Source organism: Rhinolophus ferrumequinum, chromosome 17 (assembly GCF_004115265.2).
Source record: "Rhinolophus ferrumequinum isolate MPI-CBG mRhiFer1 chromosome 17, mRhiFer1_v1.p, whole genome shotgun sequence".
Lineage (NCBI taxonomy): Eukaryota > Metazoa > Chordata > Mammalia > Chiroptera > Rhinolophidae > Rhinolophus > Rhinolophus ferrumequinum.
In genome coordinates this window covers 23,405,402-23,425,860 of record NC_046300.1, presented here as the reverse complement: position 1 = coordinate 23,425,860, position 20,459 = coordinate 23,405,402, and the positions used below count along the sequence as shown (strand labels likewise).

General features: G+C 32.0%; 1 protein-coding gene across 2 annotated transcripts in view; it reads right to left on the bottom strand.

Annotated features, from left to right (window-relative positions):
* Positions 1–20,459, bottom strand: part of TOP2B (DNA topoisomerase II beta) — a 52,773-nt gene that overhangs the window by 10,947 nt on the left and 21,367 nt on the right. For both annotated transcript variants that reach the window (XM_033131757.1, XM_033131758.1), the window contains exons 11-28: positions 18,767–18,905; positions 18,291–18,448; positions 18,009–18,134; positions 16,961–17,071; positions 16,775–16,880; positions 15,358–15,467; positions 14,932–15,024; positions 14,722–14,836; positions 13,005–13,126; positions 12,657–12,805; positions 11,899–12,130; positions 9,999–10,133; positions 9,155–9,355; positions 7,931–8,126; positions 7,695–7,786; positions 4,700–4,855; positions 4,467–4,550; positions 2,018–2,212 (exon numbers count right to left, since the gene is read on the bottom strand). In XM_033131757.1, coding sequence (XP_032987648.1) covers positions 2,018–2,212; positions 4,467–4,550; positions 4,700–4,855; positions 7,695–7,786; positions 7,931–8,126; positions 9,155–9,355; positions 9,999–10,133; positions 11,899–12,130; positions 12,657–12,805; positions 13,005–13,126; positions 14,722–14,836; positions 14,932–15,024; positions 15,358–15,467; positions 16,775–16,880; positions 16,961–17,071; positions 18,009–18,134; positions 18,291–18,448; positions 18,767–18,905 — 2,520 coding nt within the window. The remainder of the gene's footprint in view (positions 1–2,017; positions 2,213–4,466; positions 4,551–4,699; positions 4,856–7,694; positions 7,787–7,930; positions 8,127–9,154; positions 9,356–9,998; positions 10,134–11,898; positions 12,131–12,656; positions 12,806–13,004; positions 13,127–14,721; positions 14,837–14,931; positions 15,025–15,357; positions 15,468–16,774; positions 16,881–16,960; positions 17,072–18,008; positions 18,135–18,290; positions 18,449–18,766; positions 18,906–20,459) is intronic.

The following is a 20,459-nucleotide window of genomic DNA, read 5'->3' as shown; positions in this document are numbered from 1 at the left end:
ACCAATAGCTAAGTATACCAAAAAGTACCCAAAAAAATAAGTTGCTATAGTTCAGGTCTCTATATACTAGGAAAAAAACCTTCAGATTATTGAAGGAAAATAAGCAACACATGTTATGCACGGTTAGGCATTATAAGACAAAGTCCTCCAACTCTAAGATTATTGAGTGGGGGAGAGGGATAGAGAGATAGAGAAAGATAAGTTATGGAAGACATGTCATTACAATACAAATATACAAATAACAAATATAGAGAATGGTATAACAGTGACCTATGGGGAAAAGTGAGCAACTCTACCTAGGGCTCCACGAAGGAGACTTCCTGATTGGGTTTTGAAGTTATCATTTAAGTTTGCAAGGTGAAGAGAAGAAAGGAAGAAAGAGCATCACAGGCAAAAGACACAGAAGTATGAATCACCACATCATGTTTAGAGAATTACAAACAGTCTGCTAGGATTCAAAGCAATGTGAGAGGAAAGAGTAGTCATACAGAACCCCTGGGAGGCATATCAGTGCTAAATCACTGGATACAGGAATGTGTGTGTCGTCAGTGGGGAGTCACTGAAAGCATTTAAGCATTTCTATAATAATCAGACTTACTTTTTGGAAATATCACTCTGGGAGTAAAAGATAAGACTGAGAGGAATAAAGTGGAGAAAGGTAGAAGACAGGTCCTCCTAGTAGAGGGCCACTTTAAATTATCTCAGAGAAAACAGAATTCTAAGACAGTGTCAATAGGAATCAAGATGAGATCCATTTTGGAATTGCTTCCTAGGCAACCAATAGGATTTAGTTACTAATTAAATGGAAAAATTCCCAGGTTTCTGGCTTAGGTTAGTGATGGCTGATAGCACAGTAATTGAGGTAAGGCACAGAGGTGGAAGAAGAGGTTTTGAAATCAAGATAAGGGGTCCAGTTTCACAAACTCTGAGTTTGAGGGGCTTTGGGCATTCATATGGCTATATTAGCCTGGCACTCCTGAAAAGTTTAGGGACATAAATTTAAGAGTCATTGTGTGAGTAGAAAAAGCTCTGGGCATAGATGACGTTACTTAAAGGGACTGTGTAAGGTGAGGAAAAGAGTGCTGAGAACTGAACCTGACAAACACCAACTGAAAAGGAGAGAAGCCATTTTCCTCAGTACAAAGCAAGTGCACATGTGTCATGAAACTGTGTGGTGGGGAGCTGGGTAAGAGGGAAGCAGTTAGACCTCAGTTTATTAGAACATTAGAAGAGAGTGATCCCTCTGATATCACAATGCGTCTATGCTTCAAATATTAGATCTGTATAGAGAACTCTCCAATCTCATACTCTAGCTCTTAAGCTCATTTCCCAATCTCTAATTAGACTGCTAGTCATATCTATCTATCTATATTTCCCCTGGGTTCTAACAATCAACCTGCCCAGAAAAATCAGCCTCTCTCTTTCAGAACATCATGCCTCCTATCTCCTCAGCTCTGAACAGTCTTCTCAATGCTTCCTTCTTCTTGCTAACTCTTGCCCATCTACTGGAGGGTAAGTCTCATACTTTTAAATCCTCAATAGCACCAATCAACGCAAATGACATAGGATATGCTTGATGATTTTTTAACTAGTGGTAAAAACAAATAAATAGTAAAAGATGACAGCTTACTTTGAAAGCCAAACAGACCCTTTTCCTCTGTAAGACTTCCTTAATTGGTCATGATACAGTACTGAAGTTTATATTTTAAAGTTGATATACTTTTTTTGTTGTTGTCCCATGATGTTAATTTACAATGCTGCCAAGTTGAGTATTTCTATCTTTCATTTTAAAAATGGAATCAAGTAAGTAGCTCTTTATGTATGTGGGTCCTTTACTAATGTTTTCCTCCTATGGATCAACTGCTCTCACAGAACAAGTGATTTCCTATCACAAGTGAATGTATTAGAAACAAAATAAAGCATTATTTAAGCACACAATAAAATTAAAATACACATGTATATACACATTATAATAGAGGTAGAGTCTATCAATGAGCTAACACAAGATATGTCGTACCTTTTTCTTCTTCAACAACTTTTTACTGGCATCTGCCTTCATAGCAGTAATTTCAGGTACTATTCTCCTCCCATAAGGTGAGGGCATTGTCTCTTCCAATTGAAGTTTCTTCACTTTAGGTTTGCCAACTTTACCTTTTATTGCTTTTCCAGCCATTCCAGAGAGAATATCTTCTCGTTCTTGCGCTTCCACTTTCTGAAATATAATTATAAAGGAAGTGGAGGCAAGGGCGGGTGCATAAACAACTCATTAGAAAAGGTACTCACTACTTCATAAGAAATCAAAACTAATTTTATTCACTCAGTAAAGAATAAAGCTTTCCTTTCAAGTGATCTAAGATAAAGTAACGGAAAAAAATAATTCTAAGTAGAAGACGTGGTTTGTAGTTCCAATTCATACTAACTAGCTTCTCATTTGTAAGGGGTAGTAACTAAATGACCTATATGGTCCCTTCTAATTCTAGGATCCTATACTGTATTATGGAATCAAGATTTCTGATGACCTGGTATCATCAGAATCCTGGCAAATCATACAAAAAGGCATTTCTGTTAAAAAATATGAAGCTATCTTTTACTCTTTAGTCGCAATAATATGAAAAAAAATTATTCATAAACTTAGTCAGAAAGGATGAAACTTACCGCATTTTGCTGTGTACAATGCACACTTTTTTGCCCAAATTTGTGAGGGAAAAATTAGGGTGCGCACTATACATGGATAATACTAATTCTGTATCTATATAAATGTATTTAATTCTTTTACTTATGTTTATGAGTTAAATGTGCAACTCTAGAAATCAATAATGATATCCGTACGCAAAATAATACCCTGGAACACGATAACTGATTTTGTTGAACTTACGAAGAACTTGCAACAACGAAGAGTTCTTGGCCTTCTATGATGCATAAATATTGTAAATTTGTTACTGGTATATAAAATTTCTTGTACCTTGTATCTGTTATTGTGTTTTGTAATTATTTGTTACATAAAATTTCTTGTACCATATATTAAAAAATAAATGCTAAAATTCCTTTATAATACAAAAAACAAGTACCATGTTTCTCCGAAAATAAGATCTAGCCGGACCATCAGCTCTAATGCGTCTTTTGAAGCAAAAATTAACATAAGACCCGGCCTTATTTTACTATAATATAAGACCGGGTCCTATGTAATATAAGACTCCGTTTTATGGTCTTATATAAGACCCGGTCTCATATTAATTTTTGCTCCAAAAGACGCATTAGAGCTAATGGTCCGGCTAGGACTTATTTTCGGGGAAACACAGTACCTAAATGTAAACAAATAAAAATTTGAATTAAAACGAAAGATTTTTTCCCTGAAAGTCTGGTCCAAAAATGTGGGTGCACATTATACACAGAACTCATTATACATGGCAAAGTATGGTAAAAGGACCAATATAGTTAGATTGAACTTAGGAGGTTCTATGTAAGAAATGAGGATACAATCATGATTAGTGTTAAAAAATTCTTCATTTTACAAAATTAGTCCTTCAAATAATGAGCAAGCTTTGAAAGGTACAAGGGAAAATGCCATCTTAATCTCTTGAATATTATTTAAGAAATCCTTGTAGCATGATAGCTTAAAAAAAGTAACATGAGCTTTGAAATCAGACAGATCTGGATTTCTATCTTAGTAGTCCCACTTATTAGTTATAAATCCTTGGAAAATAAGTTACAATTTATAAAGCACCTACTATGTGCTAGGTATTAAAAATCATGTGATCCCTATTTTATGGATAAGTAATTGCTCTTAACCATAATGATATATTAATAATTCCTCTCTAAGCAAGTTACTTAACCTTTAAGCTTTAGAATCTTCATCTGTATAACAGGTTAATAATCCCTTATTTGGGGTGGTGATGGGGATTATAAAAAATGCAGTGCTGACAAAATAGACATTCAATTAATTCTACCATTAGACTTTAAACGTCACAAATCAATCTGAAATTTAAGTCTAAATTGTTTTAGATGAAAAAAAAAATCCAGAAGTTTTTTTTGAAATTACTTCACTAATTGTCAAATAATTAAGTGAAGAATTAAAAGTGAAAGAGTGGTATTATCACTAGATTGTTTTAGTCTAAAGAGACTATCATCCTACTTTTTGAAAATCAAAGTACCTATATTCAATCATACACACACACAACTCTTACCCCTTTGCTATAACACATTACACTGAATCATCATTAAGCCAATTTGATATCATTTAACTAATGGAGAGTACTAGTATTTAATTTATTCTAAATCTCAATTCCATAGCTTTATACATTCATCTATAATTTTTCTTTATAACTTCAAAGAAGCTTAATCCTAATGCAGTTTATACACACATTAACCTTCACAGAGTTAAACAGATAATTTAATGAAAAAGAATTTTCATTCTTGTTTCATGAACATTACTTTTCCAGATATGTCTTAATGGAGACTTAACCTACATCCAGTTCTTCAACAAATGCTGCTAAATCTTCTTTCCAAAGATCTGAAGGAGATTTTCTTTTAAGATCATTGACCTCTCGACCCTATGATAAAAAAGTAGTATGATTTAAACATCCAATAATTTTTAAATGTATAAATGGTAAATCAAAATACTTATTTTTGAAAAAAGGAAAACAAAGATATGAGTAACACTGAAATAGTTTCAAATTATTTAACCCCCAAAATTTCATACTTTTGCATCTCTCTGTTTAATCAGTTCTTCAACTTTTTCTTTAGTAAGAGACCACAGAGACATATTTAAAAGATAATTAAAATCAGGGCCTGACGGAGTTCCTGAATCAGAGGAACTATCATCATGCTGGTTTTGTGTTTCTTCCTCTTCTGCTGCCTGTAAAAAATAACAAACTTTATATTAAAGTCCTGTATAGCATCAAATCACTACTGAATTTTATTGAATATTGCGTTAAAAATTCCACTAATGCTATACTTTTAATGCTACATCTTCAGTCGGTGGGATTATTTTAGATTATCTGCAAAATTACCTATGAAAATATATTTCCTATAAAAAGTTTAAATTTTCTAAAAATACACAATGAAGTCTTCAAAAGGAGTGGTATATTCAATCCCTATTTATACAGGAATGTGATGAAAAATTAACTGCTTTGCCCAGGTAGTATAAGTCCAAAATGAGAAGACACCACATCTTAAAATTAATAGAGTGGAACTAATGTTTTATCATTGCATCTTGGCAGATTTTTATATTAGTGAGTGAATGAACAATTTGAAACCCAAAATAAATATCACTTATGAAAATATTTTACAGTTGTAATAAATATGCTAAGGTACAGTCACTCTCTAAGGATGAATTCTTAATAAAAATTCTCTAAAGCAAGAATACCTGTGTAAGGGTGAAGAGAAAGTTCACTTAAGAATTTAAGAGCTGGTAGTTAGAGTATGAATTATGAGGGCTATTCTAAAATTGTATTAATAAGGCTTTTTTTCATAAAAAGGATTGAAATTTTAAAAATCTTGTATTAGTACTAAATTTCAAAAATCCAATGAATTTAACAGAAGTTATTATAGGTGACATCATCTTTAGTTTTTTTAAACTCACAACAGCCATTACATAAAATTGCATCTAAATTGTTTAAGGCACTCAGATAATTAAAAATGACTGAGTTAACCATGACACTCCATAAAACAAAAAGTTCACTTTTGGTAACCAAAATAGAAAAAAAAGAGGGGGGGGAAGGTTTACACTTCAATTTAAATTTTTCAGTAAAATATATACAAAGTCAAGTTTAAGTAAGTAGAATTTAGAAGCAAAGGGATAAAAATAAAAATTGCAAAGTAAGATGTCTCATTACATAAACAAAACTATAAATTGAATTAAGCAACATTAGCCAAATAAGGAATGCTGTTGTTGAACTGATGATTAATAAGTACCTATATAACTCATAAATAAAATTTCAGTTTTTAAAAAAAATTCATAAAACAGTGTTGCTATGGAATATTTAGGTTATTACACTACTATTAAAATATAATTAGAGTGTCATAAAATCCTGTTTAGACCCACATTTTTTAGAAGTCTAGTTGCTCTAGGTTTTGATGACACCCAAAGTACTGTTAATAAGCACTCTAAGAATATGTGTATCTATAATTGTTAACATGAAGATGACTAAGGATACTTTTAGAAATCAAAAAAAAAAAAAAAAAACTTCAAGTTCCAATGACCAAATTCCATTATGTTTTTGAAAAAACTTTCATCTTCTAATTATCTGCTTGTTAATTTTCTCTTTTCCAACTCTACACAATTGGACACTCTTGTAAAGGCAACTCCTTTTGTTACTGAACACCCAAAATGAACCCATGGCCAAGATGCTGAGGAAATTTTGATGGTGACAATAAAATTACTGAAATGAAACAGTAGTTTTTAGCAATGAAGTATATTTCCACCAAAAGGGCAGTCTCAACCTCTAAACACATATCTTTTAAAACTAAGCATTAAATTCATTACTGGGGTTTAAGAATGCAATAAAACATATTGAAAGGAAAGCAAAGTACTTGGATCATCTTAATTCTGAATGATTCCCATCTTGTTCAACCTCATTTTCCTCAAATGATGAATAAGATATTATCTTAATTCGTAATTACAAAATATATAATTTATACTAATTTTATCACTCTAATATATGGCATTCTATTGACTGTCCAAAATTGAAAAAAACACTTTAATAGTGTAAACAAAACAGCATTTCAACGTAATTTGATGAAAAATCTGGAAAACTTTATGGTTGAGAACTCAGAAATGTAGAAGTATAAAGTTTCAGTTCAAGTTATGTCACATAATCAATTTTAGTATATGTGCTGCCGAAGCGAGCAGAAGTTATGTCACATAATCATAACTGCATTTTAAAGATGATAACAGTATCATATATACATAATATTCTAATTTAGTATCAAAAAACTTTAATCGTTTCCAATTTTCTTCCTTTTGTACATTTGTGTTCTCAATCACAATGTTGTACTGCCTTTTTAATTTTTTCTTTTAATTACACACAACAGCAAGAAACTAATTCTTGAGGGGAATCTCAAAGTTTCAATATTCCATTAACTAAATTAATATTAGTACTTTATGATCTGAAATGGACAATTAACAAAACATCAGACTTTTAATCTGAAGTTCCAGGGTTTAAATCTCCAGCCAAAGATCTAAGCACAGGACAGAGCACATACGTGGTAGTTGATAAATACTATAATATTTAACATTTTGTCTCTAGTCTTCCCAGCATAAACTGAAATCAGATTAAGTGAAGGGTGACTGAATTCCATAGTGACCACAGACTGACCAGTGTGAAATGATTTATTTTTGTGCTACCAGTGTAGTTCCCAGGTAATACATGCACCTCACCAAAACCACCACCACACTGACACCCTTTACTGGCAGGCTCAGAAAAAAGGCCAAGGAGACTGAGCTACCTTCTCACACCTGGAGTCATTTCTCCAGGCCCTGGTTGAGTCACACTGGCAAAGTGCTTTGTGCTGGGTGTGCACTGCAAATTCCTGTACTGTATCTGTTCTGTGGATAAACAGAAGACTTCAGTCTCCAAATAGACAACTCAGCACCTTTAGCAGTACTAGATTTAAATTTTAGGGGTTGGGTCTTTTGTTTGTTTTGGAAGTTGTTTTTAAAAGCTTCTCTGAATGTCTTGGTCTGCAAAGATTACCTTTTCTTGTGCTTCTTTCCAGGCTTTCACTGGGTCAGATTCATAACCTCTCTGGACTAACATTTGAATCAAATCTTTCTTTGACCTATTCTCTATGTGAGGGAAAAATAAAGTTAGGATCAAGAAAAGAGATTCAATTTGTATTTGTTTATATTCTACTGATAAAAATGTCTTCTATTAATAAAGATTTTTTTCCATTTTAACTAATGTTCAAATTTTTAAAAGTTGCATCTTACCTATAGTAAGTTTCCCTTGTATCTTCTCTAAAATGAAACGAGCTTGATTGTTAAGCTTTGTAGATTCTGCTCCCAACATCCCTACAAGCCACTCCTTACGTAAACCATAATAACTTAATCTTAAATCAAAGAATTCTTTCAAAATGTCTTGAACAGTTTCATACTTCTTCAGACATCCCATATGATCAAAGAGTACCTAAGCAAAACACAAAGTTTTTGAAGGTTACATAAATCTGTATTGGTATTTTTAACTGGTATGACACGTACAGTATTTAAAACCATAGTATACTTATAAAAACACACATCATCCCTAAAAGCCATTAAACAGAACGAAAATTATTAACACGTTTCTGTAAATATTTCCTTGGTGACTCCAAGAAACTGATGAATTCAATTCTCCAAACTGTGAAAATGTTGAAAATAGAAATGATTTGAAAGATAAAAATGGGTCCTTAAAAAAAGGTTCTTATTTAAAGTGGCTATAAAAACCACCTAAGAAAAAAATATTTCAAACTAAAACATTCTATTGCTAAGTTTAAAAATGTTAAATTTAAAGTTCTCTCTCTCCCATATCCTCAATGGATGTGCATTTGCATTTTGTTTTTATAATTGTGCTACAATTCACTCAAACTTCCTCAATTTTTTTTGGAAATTTTACTTCTTTTTTATCCCTTTTCTCCTTTTTCCATCAGCTTTTCTTGGCATATCATGGCCCTTTTCTCAGCCACTAACTACTGCTGGATTTTTTTCTTTTATTCCTCTTTAAATCTAAAAGCTAATTTGGATTAGAACAAGGGTAATCATACTTATTCATTTTCTACCTTCTTCCCCAATTGCATCCCCAACATGCAAATTAATACAGCAGATTAGAGTTATGAGGAGATACACACTGCACAATTAAAATGCTAAGAGAGACAGGAATAAGGCATACAAAAAGCCTGCAACAATCACTGTCATAACTTTTAGTTAGGTGTGTGTATACTGTGTGTTTAAACCCAAATGCACAAATGCAGAGTTGGGATTAAGAGTAGTGGATAATAGTAGAGGAAAAGGAATGTACCTCTAGATTCTTCAGCAAATATATGGGGGAGGAAGGGAAAAATGCATTCAGACTTACTATAGCCCATCATACTATCATCATAACTCCCATCATAAAGCCAGTTACAGGTATCCAACTTATATCATGGAAGAAAGGTTAAATTAATAGTAAATCTAAATAATTACCATGGAATTACAAGTAAGAGTAGTTTGAAGTTTAAAAACTTTGTGCAATCCAGCAGCTTCTGCTTGTGCTAGTTTCTCTTCAGTCATTTTCACCACAAATTTCACCGTTGTATCAGTATGATATTCTTTATAATCAGAAATTAATGCTGGTGTTTTATCTGTTCCATTTAGCATAGGTTCTAAAACCTGTTCTTTGTATACCTATAAAAGATTTAAAAGTAAGTAATTCTTTTCACGACATACACTCATATTCTCATGCTACTCATATTCTCATAATCATGCAATTATTTAAAAGTTCTCAATTCCAGTGGAAAAAAGAAGGGGAACCCTCCATCATTATCATTTCCTGCCCAAGTCACTATAGAAGATAATATTTGGAGATCTCAATGGTGAAAGAAGATATACAAGGTAATGGTTCTGATCTGCTCATACTCCAAATGGCAAGGGGAAGGCTGAGAGTATAAAGGCGATAATATTAACTAGAACTGACAAGAAATGACATGCATACCCTTAGATTTGTAACAGCTGATACTAACTGACACGAATTTATTGATCATATTTATAAGGATTCAAAACAGTTTTTTACATACTACTCTATTCATTTCAAGATAGACAGAATAAAAATAAGAGTTTCTTTAAAAGCTAGCTTAAGTTATTCAACATTTAGATAAGTTAAAAAAAACTTTTTAATTACTATTTGAATATTCAAAGCACAAATACAATTGAATGGGTCAAAAACGTATGTAGGAATTTTTGAAGGCAAACAATGACAGAATCATATTTTTACCAGAAAGAACTGCTAATGCAATCCCTCCTCACAGGTAGCTCACATACTTATACTAACCTGTGTCCAAGTTCTAACTGGAAGCTCTGTAATCTCTACTGTGTTTCTATCCACCACAAATATTTCACCACTGACTGCATATTGGTTTTGACCAAGTTCTTGGATCGTTCCTTTGAAGTTTTTGTAGTTTGGAAGCTGCACAGAAAAATAAAAATAACTTAAGGCCCTGATTTCTCTCTTGAGCGTCAATACGACATTTAAGTGCCCCTGAGTCTATGGTCTACTGCTACTGACAGACTGACATGACAAACTGAACTCCTCATCCTCAATAGTCCCTCTCCAAATAATCACTCAATTTTGAATTCATCAAGATTTTGGGGGTTTTGTTAATATACTCTGAACAGGCCCCAATCCCAAAACCTTAACATCATCTCTCCTAGTCTTCCTAGAATATGACTTTTTCTTTCCAGCCTATTGCCTACATACCTCCTTCTCCCCTAGGTTAATAGTCCTTTCAATTCAAACTCCTTGGACATCACTTTGAAAGCCTTCCAGTCTTTAGCCAATCTTACTTTCTACATTTTCTCCAATTACTTGCCTTCCAAACCACTACCGTTCTTCCACATTTTTTGCTTGAATATTTTGAATATTCTCACTTTCACTCACTCTATCCACTAGCACTGATACATATTCAGCTCCCCATACCCCATTCTTCTATATAAATCTTACTCATCCTTCTCAGCCTAATTACAAATGATCTCTCCCTCTTCTAAAACTCATATTTGTTATATCACTAAGAAGTTAGGCATACAGCACAGGGCATTTCTTCTGGCATACTGAGAAACTATTAATATTATCTTTTGTCACTGTAAATGTCATGCTCCAATGCCTTGTCTTGAGAACAGATTAACTTTTTGAAGACAGGGACCATAGTTTTTTATGAAACACCACTTAGCAGTGTCTCATAGCTAGCTAGCTGGATGGATGAATGGATGATAGATAATAGATCTAGAGATCTAAAGCTATGTATGTATACGTGTGTGTGTGTGTGTGTGTGTGTGTGTGTGTGTAGAGAGAGAGAGAGAGATATCAGGCACACAAGAAGCATGTACTGATCAAATAGATTGACTTAATACTCTAAAATGTATCTGAAAGAATTAAAATGCTATAATCATAAAAAATAGTTTGATGCTTGTGTTAGAAACATTTTAAAGTATTTTAGGGTTTTACAAAGAAAAACAATTTTAAATCATAGTCACAATCTAATTTTTTGTTTTATTTTAAAATATAAAAAATGAAATAAAACTTAGAAAAACATTAAAATATTAAGTTTGTTTCTACATGGTGGTTTATTAAGTATACTTTCCTCTTTGATTATTTATATTTTCTACAATGAGCATTATTACATTTGTGATAAAAATATACTTTTGTTTAAGTGTATCATGATAAAGGGACATTTCCAGACGATTTTAAATCATGTGGAAGAGAGGGGGACACTTTTTTGAGAGGTTTTTCTTGGAAGGTGTTTCAAAGAAAAATTGAACACAGTGAATGCTATAAGAAAAGGGCAAAAATAAAAAATATGGGATACATTAAAATATATACAGTGTGTTTTTGAGCATCCTTACAACTCTAATATGACTTAGTAGTTTCAGGACAAAAACAAAGTTACATAAAAGCATTGTTTTTTATATAATTTAGATATTTGAAAGCCTGAAATATGGGGTATTTTAAAATTTCAATAAACAGTGTCTCCCCAAAACCTCATCTCTAGACTTTATTCAAAGGTTGTATTTATTATAAGCACACATCAAGTTACACACTAATATGATATTTATCATTTATAATATGTTCTAAAATGGAAATGGTTCCATTACTTCTCTAAAATGACTGGACTTTGCAGTTTATACATTATCATTTGTTAAATAAACAATATAAGCAGTAAGTCCTAAATAATTACCATGGGATGCGGATCCAAGCCATCTAGCATTCGTCTGACATTGTTCACAATTTCCCTAGCATCATAGTTGGGTAGTTTACAGGCCCATCCAGTACCAATGCCCTCAGCACCATTTATTAAAACCATGGGAATTATAGGAATGTACCACTCAGGCTCTACGCGTTGATTATCATCATATAGGAATTTAAGCAGGTTGTCATCCATAGCAGGAAACAGCCGTCTTGCTAAAGAGCTAATGAAAGGAAAATGAAAAATATGGAAAAATGTCATGGTTTTTTAGGAAATAAAATTTTATAATGAAGACTATCCATTTCAAAAAGTCTTTTAAAAAGAATGCGTTTTTTAAAATTTGATTACATGTATTTCACAGTAAATTTTACCTAGCCTTATTTCCAAATACATTTCTCTCAGGGACAAAGCCAGAATAAAATAACCTTATTTTATTAAATTCTTAGTATTGATAAATAACTTCTTAAGGATTTCCTCTTATTCTGACTAAATCACAAAACCCATCTTCAGTCTAAAAAGTAAAGCTGAGTCAGAAAAAATCCTTATGTTCATTAGGACTGATTTCATCTTTAATTTATAAAAATTGAGATCAACAAATTTCATTTGATTTGCTATCAAATAATTTGAAATATTCACCCTCAAGAGAATCCCCAATCATATCTCTCCATAGTTACAACTCTATTAAACATTTAGTTAGTTCCAGTAAACATCAAATAAAACTCTATACCATTATATCAGCAAATTGTTACCTTAACATTGTGAAAATATAACGAGGGCTTGCAGCATCTTTGCCACCATGAAGCCGAGTTCCAAACTGACCGATAGGCTGAAGCAAGTTAATGTTGTTACTTCCCACAAAGTTCTGAGCCAAATTCACAATAGTCATCATCAATGCTTGCTATAAAATAGAAACAGACAGAATAAAACATTAATACTCTAAATTTTCTATACATATTCCCTAATTTTTATTAAAATCCAAACTCTCCTTCTTTTACATTTCAAAGTCTTTATGCAAGGAAAAACATTTTATTATGCTTAATTATCATTCTTCATGCCAATAAGCATAGCTCTTAATTGATCCCAAACTTAATGCTTACTTCTCCATGATGATAAGCAGACATCTCAGCAACAGATCCAGCCAACTGGGCAACTTTTACTTCACGTTTATCATTCCTCTTGAAACAGGTAAATAAAACTTTTCGTTGGCCTGGTTTAAAGCCTAGTTTTAAAAAGAACAAACCTCTTTTAGAAATATTACTCAAAATCTAATTGTAATCTTTCTTTTAGTGCTCCATATATTCAAAAGTGTTCCATATGTTCAAGAAAGAAAAAGATATACTTTGTTTTGAAAAATAACTGACTAAAAATAATTACTTGAGATTCTGTAACAAAGTGAGTACATTCTAACACCTTTTTATACCATTTCACTCTACTCCAAAAGTGAAGTACCAATTGAAAGACCACCTCTGGTCTTACAGAACTGCTCAGCGGCAACAAAGTTCTCTCATAGGAGATTCCAAATACTCCTATGCCCAAAATTTAAGTTGTAACCAAAGTAGCAACAAACTACCAATGCATCTGAAACTATTATTACCATAAGGATAACCTTTATAAATAAGGTTATTTATAAATAAGGTATTGTGGTAGTTAAGAATGCAGGCTTTAGAATCTCACCAATATGGATACTCTTCTCAACTTGGCTGTTTAACATGACTTTGCACAAATTACTAAACCAGTAAATCTCTGTCCTCATCAGTGTAACAGAAATAATTACCTTCCTAATAAGGTGATCATAAGGATTACATGAGATAATGTAAGCAAAGCACTCTACTTTCTTATCATTCTTCTTGCTCTAGACCAGGGGTGTCCAAACTTTTTTCAACGTTTTTCACCAAGGGCCATATGCGGTAAAATACACAAACAGCCGGGCCACTCACTCGAGGTGAAGTACGTATTGCCTCACCTGGTTTATTTAAGTCAACTAAATATATTTTTGGAATTTTCTGTGGGCCAATAAAAAATGGAATGCGGGCCGCAGTTGGCCCGCGGGCCACAGTTTGGACACCCCTTGCTCTAGACCAATGAACATAGTAACAAACTTTTCAGTATATGCCAGCTATCGTCATCACCATCGTGAGCCCAGAGCATTGTCTAAACAAGATGATAAATATGGCCCCTTTCCTTGAGAATTTTATAACCTAATTGAGGAGGCAAAATTAACACAAGTGAAATAATGGGCACACATTATTGGCATAGACGTTAAGGCAGCTGAGACCAATTTAGACTGAAACTGTTAAAGAAGATTTCATAGAAGGGATGTAACTTAAAGCTAGAACTTGATGGCCAGGTAGAACCATCTACTAGTAGCTAAAAAACTGAGGAACACAATCAACTAACTTGCTAAAAGTGACAAAATGAAAATTTTAAAGTTCTAGATAGAAGAACAAAATCTACTCCAGTTACCAGGTAGCAGTTTCTAAATTTTTTTTTTTTCAAGTTAAATAAGTTAAAGTATTGAGGTATAAAGATGTTTTTAAAATTTAGTCTCTGATAAATATTTTAGACCTTATTAAAATCCCATTTTATTTATTTTAGGAAGTCTTCAATGAACTTGGGGCAAATAAAATCTGCCTTTAATTTTCCTGAAAAATTCAAAGAGTTTTAAAAGATTCAAATGAAGTAATAAAAAAGATTTCAGTCCTACCAAAATCTCTGTAAAGCAATTTCAGAATTCTAAAATTTATTATAAGGATACCTTAAAGTACATGAAATTAAAATATGAATGAAAAACATTTTTAAATGAAAGTTACTTACCATCAACAAGAGATGGTATAGATCTTTCATTGTCTGAGTTTGAGAAGAGAATCAATTCCTTGTTGATGAAATCATTGTACGTCAAATGCTTTGTTGCTGTACCATATAAAAATTGCTAAGAGAAAAGTTATATAACAATATTGTCATTATTACTACATCAATTTTAGTCTCTTTCTTTCTTCCCCCAGATCACCACTCTGTTTGACTAACCTCTGGTAAGCCATGTAACCTACGCTGTCTCCGATCTTCCATAAAATTTGTTAACCATTCTTTTCTGTCATCAATCTTCTTTTTACTGAATGCCTGAAAGATTTCAGTCAATGATTTCACACATTAAAAAAGCAAATAAATTTCATTATAAAATTTATGAAGGCAAATAACTATTAGTTTCTGGGAAATTAAGGGTTTTTTCCCCAATATTCTTTTATCAAAAATACACTTGAACAGAGGTCTTTCAATTAAAGAACTATGAAAGCAAGGCATAATCAAAGTATTCGGGGTCGGGCAGAAACATTAAAATCAACTAGTCTGGGCATTAGAATTCAAAAGAGACTTATAGATAACCAAGACTAGGAAGAAAGTTACAGGAGGTAGGGGAACAGATACTGGACAATTTTTTTTTAATTAGTTTATTACCAAGGTAATGGCAGCATCATCTTCAGGACCAGCGTATCTAAACAAGATGCGGTGCCTTTCCATATCAGCAAAATATTCCCTTGCTTCTTTAGATGTACTGGTACCCAACCCTGTACAATTTTAAAAATAAAAGTGAAAATAAGCCAGCCAGGGAAAGACAAATACTGTATGATCTCATATGTGGAATCCAAAAAAGTTGAACTCATAGAAAGGACTAGAATGATGGTTGCCGGGGGCTAGAGGAAGGTGGAAATGGGGAGATGTTTGTCAAAGAGCACAAACTTACAGTTAAAAGATGATTAAGTTCTGGGGATCTAATGAACACCATGGTGCCTACTGTTAAAAGTATTATATCGTATACTTGAAAATTGCTAAGAGTAGATGTTAAATGTTCTCACCAAAAAAAAAAAAAAAAAAAAGGAACTATGTGAGGTGATGGATGTCTTAACTAACTTGATTATGGTAATCACTGTACAATGTATATGTATATCAGCTTATGTTGTACATGTTAAATATATACAATTTTACTTGTTAATTATACCTCAATAAATCTGAAAAAATGTTTTAAGTGAATCATGAATATCAATGGTTGTTTAAAACCATTAGATCAGAAGCTGATGGATCAAGCTGGCAACACCTGTACCAACTGATCAATTTTAGTAGACAGAGAAAGACAAGCTATATATTACATGTCTTCTGACATAAGTATACAACACTGACTATTAAATGTTTTTGCCACATACATCTAATCCAAATGTGATCAAGCCTCCAATATGACTATCAGTTAACAGAAAATAAGGGGCAGAGGAACATGCTACATATTTAATGAAACTACAGGGATAATCAGCAAAGTCCAGAATGTGAGACAAAACAATCCAACTTTTTGAACAAATAAATTGTAATTAAAAAGTATAAAAGGAGAAACATTAAGATTTAAGACACATATATAAATGCAATGTGTGTGGACCTTGTTTGGATCCTGATTCAACAACAACAAAAAAACCACCAAAAATAGTTTTAATAAAATCAGGAGAATTTTAGCACTGCATAAATATTCGAGGTTATTAAAGAATGATACCACATGGTTATGGACATTTAAAAAATTATTTTAGAGATACATATTAAAGTATTATAGAAATAATAAAATGTCTGGAAGTTCTTTCAAACTAATGGTGTAGCAATGAGAAGAGTTTAGATGAAGCAAGATGGGCCATGAAATAGTGATTGCTGAAGTGCATGGGAAACATTCTATACTACTCTCTATAAAATTTTCCATAAGTAATTCTTTAAAAATCAGCAATAGCTATTTTTGAATTCTAAAAGAGATAGACATTTACAATATTTTATAATGCTGTCATAAAAAATACATTTATGTCAATAGTAATATCACAAAATTTAAATATTTTAAAAAACAAACCTTTGTAGTATTTTATTTTCCAGGCTTTCTGGTTTTCTATATGTTTTTTCCACTCATCAAATTCAGGAATACTGTAGAATGAAAGTTCCTGCTTATTTTTGCTTGCCTTAAATTAATTAAAAAAAAATTAGTTTTTCTGCTACCCTTCAAGACAACAGTATAAAAATATATTAATGTAAATAGTACCTTTACAATTGGAGTAATGAACTCTTCAAGAAAACCATGCTTCAAAAGAGATGGCCAATTGTGATGGATGAAATTAATAAGCAGGCCTTTTATGTGAGAACCATCTTGATCCTAAATAAATGTTAATAAAGAGTGCTATAATAATTTTATGAAATATACTTATATAACCAAATTTTAAAATGTATGAATGCAGCAAAGAGGCAAAATTCCATTCAAATTTCAGAACTACATTTTAAAAAACAGTAGATAATATTCTTTAGAAAATTACAGTAAGAAATTTTCTTACAATTCAAACAGAGAACATAGGTAATGATAGATTGACTCTTCCTATCATTACAAAATACATTGTTATATCTGTTTTGTAGTTTACCCAGATTTCACTAAAAGAACGATTTAAGGATGGAAACACATCAAACATGTTTATAATGCTACTTCAGGAGACAATGAAAGGCAAAATCCATGGAGAACAGGTATTTACAAGTCTTCCCTTGACTTAAAACCAGCTAAATTTCTGCTTAAAACTATATAGCAGCTTATTCAGTTGAAGATTTTCTCTACAAATGCTTTTAATTAGAGAACATAAGAGAAAAAGCAGTTGGATGCATTTTCAATTTTCTAGTTCTTTACTAATTAATGCCCTTTAACTATTCAAGTCCTCCTAGTTTTTGTACATCACAAATTATGCCATCATATACAAATATTAACCATTATCCTAGTGGTTAATCTTTCTCACTTGTAATTTTCATCCTTTCCTTCTTACTTATAGGTAGGCTTCAACCCCATAGTACTACAGTGTGTTCCACTCTCCTCATATTTATTACATTTTAAAACATTTTTAAAATAACTAACCAAAAAGATGACTACCCAATAAATTAGATAATGTAAAAGTGCTTCACACAAACAGTGCCGTTAAACAATGTTTCCTTCCCAGTTGATATACAATCACTTTCACTTGTACAGTTTTGGAGCAAATCTCATGAAACAAAATATTAAAAGGACAATCTGAAAAAGATTTGAGTTTTAAGTATGTGGCGACTATTAAACCAACCTGATCAGTCATAATCATAATCTTTCCATAGCGTAAAGTTTTCAGAGATTCTGCATCATCATAACTTTTTTTGTATTGTAGACCAACTATTTTAATAATATTGTTTATTTCTGCATTTTCCATGATCTATAGATGAAGGAAAAGAATTGAAAGCATTTTAAAGTGTTGAAATATACAAAAAGTGAGTCACAATTTACATTTAAAAATTCAACTGTTTTAGTAAATTATGAAAACGCCATATATATATGTGCGCATATATACATGTATATAATAAACATATACCTGTTTATGAGAAGCTTCCCGTACGTTAAGAATTTTTCCCCTGAGTGGAAAGACTCCATATCTGTCTCGACCAATCACACCTAATCCAGACACAGCCAGCGATTTGGCAGAGTCTCCCTCTGTAAGTATCAGTGTACACTCCAGGGAATGTTTGCCACCTGAGAGAAATTTGAAAAGACATATACTCCACAACCTTAATTTTACCAATGAGAAAAATGAAGCCAGAAAAATTAATAATCACAATGGTGATAGCAAAAGACTGTAAGAGTCATCTTACATTATGCTCAGGGTAGTTTAAATACTAAGTATATTTTAATTCCTATCCCCTGAAAATTAGTAACATGTGGCACATGTGGCAATTTTATGAAGTAGAATTACACTCTGAACATAAAATCCTATAGTCTAACTATGTGTGGAAAATGAAAATTTTCTATAACGGGATAAAACTTGAATCTTTAAAAAAGTCTAAATCTTACCAGCATCATTGGCATCATCCAGTTTGGGAATACCTTTGATTTTACTGTACTTTACTGATGAACACTTCTTGTTCAACTGAGTCTGCGCCTTAAATTTCACCCAATTCAGTATACTTTCTACAATGCCACAGTTAGAGGCCTAAAAATCAAAGAATAATGATATACAAACAAGCCAAACAAGCCAGAAGTTCATACAGTTAGCTAAAATTAATGGAATACTTGGAATCTGTGCAGTTACAAGGCAAAACAAAAATGGAAATGATAATAATGATACATGTTGAATTTTATTCTAACTACAGTAAAACTAACTCAAGAAGCTATTTTACTGAAATATAAACACATGAAAAAGGGCAACTTCACTACAAATGAAAAAATTCTATTATAATAAATTCCAGAGAAATATACATAGCTTTTGTTACAAGTTAATTTTACTAAAATTAACACAGTAAAAGCTGATCCACCCATGAATTTACTAGCTACTAAATTCTAGACACTGACATTTCTGATATTTCTCAATACAAAAATGTGAATTTTGACTTCGCTATGAAAAAAAGATTAACACGAAGAGAACATGAGGATAAACTCAAGAACTCAAGAACAGTACTTATTCTTTAAAATGTTGATGAGTATTTCAACATTATATATTGTGTGCCACTCTGCAATTAATGTGACAAGATGTTAACCCAAAAAGAAAAAAAAGTGAAGCACCTCCAAATTGGAGTTATTTTTCATCATCCTGGTTTTAGCTGTACGAAATAGTTTTCTGGATGTTTGAGATATAAAAAGAGGTAAAGTATATTGCCAAACCTAAACTTAATCTGAAAAAAAAAAAACACGAAAAACTATAAAATCTAAAATCAAGTCACTTCATAATGAGAACTTTTATGAGGGCAGACATTTGGGAAAGCATTAACATAGGGTCATTTGTATTTAGAATTATGATCAGATCCAAAAGTATATAAACTTTAAGCTAGAACCTCAAAAATAAGTTGTTTTTGTTTGTGAGAACCTACCTTTGAAATTCCAATAATGGATTTTAGTAAATATGTTGTCACTGTCGTAATTACACTCCTCCACCAAACTATAAACTTCCAAAGTGGAGGGCTGTAATTTATTCATCTTTACATTCTCAGTGCAAACACATTTGAAGGCATTCTGTATATGCTTATCTAACATGTTTATCGATGCTACTGCTAAACAAGGGAACTGAGGCAAATGTTGCTTATATACAACAGATTATAAGAAGCTATTAGCAGTAGCAAGGCTCAGTTATAAATCTAAGATTACTTACACTCTCAACTTGTTTCAGAAATGTTAAGGCGGCCTAAATATGTACAAAGTAAAATAAAATTCTAAAATATGTAGAATATGGTAAATTTTATTACACACGTTACCACAATTTAAAAAAAAAAAACACATAAAGGTAAAAATCAGTAGATCAAGTTGAAATGAGTAGAAAAGATGAAATCATTAGTCCTATAAGGACCTGAACATTTGTTAGAGGGACATCTGGCTTTATACTATACTGGTCAATGCAAAGCTAAAAACACAATTAGCTGCATGATTCCCTACTTTAATTCTTGGCAAAATAATCAATTGTTTGATGAAACAAAGTCTACCCTTTTAAGTTTGCAGAATTAAGTGTATTAGTTTGTAGTATAAGTATGCCTATACTACAGTTAACATAAGAGAG